The sequence below is a fragment of the Elephas maximus genome, chromosome 10 (genome assembly GCF_024166365.1).
Source record: "Elephas maximus indicus isolate mEleMax1 chromosome 10, mEleMax1 primary haplotype, whole genome shotgun sequence".
NCBI classification, from domain to species: domain Eukaryota; kingdom Metazoa; phylum Chordata; class Mammalia; order Proboscidea; family Elephantidae; genus Elephas; species Elephas maximus.
Window position 1 is genome coordinate 32,998,717 of NC_064828.1, and position 1,381 is coordinate 33,000,097.

The 1,381-nt window shown below is 44.5% G+C and overlaps 1 gene segment (V, D, J or C); it reads left to right on the forward strand.

Moving 5' to 3' along the window:
* The first annotated feature begins 201 nt into the window (after nt 1-201).
* On the forward strand, nt 202-1,143 carry LOC126084635 (T cell receptor alpha variable 17-like). The segment is given in 2 exon segments: nt 202-300; nt 484-1,143. Coding segments are annotated over 2 exon segments (435 nt in total).
* Nucleotides 1,144-1,381: the final 238 nt, after the last annotated feature.

The following is a 1,381-nucleotide window of genomic DNA, read 5'->3' on the forward strand; positions in this document are numbered from 1 at the left end:
ATTAGACCGTTGATGTTGCTACCACAAGATGGCACTGCCTCTCTCTCCTCAGGCTGACCTTGGTTTGAAATCAGCATGTGTTTGTATTCAAGGGAATAATGGAGCTTTTCTCTGATTGGCTACATAAGAAACCTGAGGCTCTTCCTGGGAGGACAGAAGGGCTAGAGGAGAGGATGCTTTGACTGAGAAAATTGGCTCCATTTCAGATCCCAGAGCTGCATCTTCTTTGAGCCCAACAAGGAGGAAGAATGGAGAAACTCCTTGGAATGTCTTTGGTGATTCTATGGCTTCAACTGGCCAGTAAGTTGGGGGCTTTCGGTGATGGGAAGAGGGAGATAAAAGTCCAGAGTCCACAAGATGTGGGGTAAAGTCTTCCTGTTAATTTGGAAATATATTTGGTGAGGATTAGGGAAGGAAATGTAAACACTAGAGTGAACATGCAATGAATGACCTCTGGTCTCTCTGCCTCGTGTTTCTGCCTAGGGGTGAACAGCCAAGTACAACAGAATCCTGAGGCTCTGCACATCCCGGAGGGTGAAAATGTCACCATGAACTGCAGCTATAAAACTGATATAAACAACTTACAGTGGTATAGACAAGATTCAGGTAGAGGCCTTGTCCTACAAATTTTAATTCTTTCAAATGAGAAAGAGAAACCTAACGGAAGACTAAGAGCCACCCTAGATACCTCCACCAAGAGCAGTTTCCTGTTCATCACTGCTTCCCAGGCTGCAGACACTGCTACTTACTTCTGTGCTCTGGATACACAGTGTTTACCAGGCACCTGCAGCTTTTACACCAACCTGCCTGAGCTGCTGCTTAGACCCCCAACAGTGTGTAGAGTTGGTGGTTACGTCTTTCCATGAAGGAGAGTCTACCAACAACTGGAAACTTAAAAGGGGGTGCCCTAAGAAATCTGTGATTTTTTTTTGAAGCATTTTGGACTGAGGCAAAGGGCACAAGATTTAGAGTGAAAAACTAAAATGCCAGGTTCAGCTCTGCCAATGCTGGATGTATAACGGTAGACACATCTTCATAACTGAAGGTGAAGTATTTGTATTGATGAGCCCAAAAGATCCTCCAAACTACTTTTCTTAGTCAAAGAATTAAGCGTTGGAGAGTCGCTGAGGACGAGCAGGGAGTGCTCAGTATTTTATGCGCAACCCCTCAAGTCCTAGGCGGGTCTTCGAGATGCATGATATGATTCTTACATTCCTCTCCAGGAAAGAGTATCAGAATTCATCAGGCATTGGAATTAGAAGGGGTCTCAGGATTCTCTCAACCAAACCTTTCATTTTACAGCTGAGAAGTGGAAATATTGTGTTGAGGAAAGAACTTGAACTCTGGAGTAATAGAGACAAAGATCTGAATCTGCCTCGGC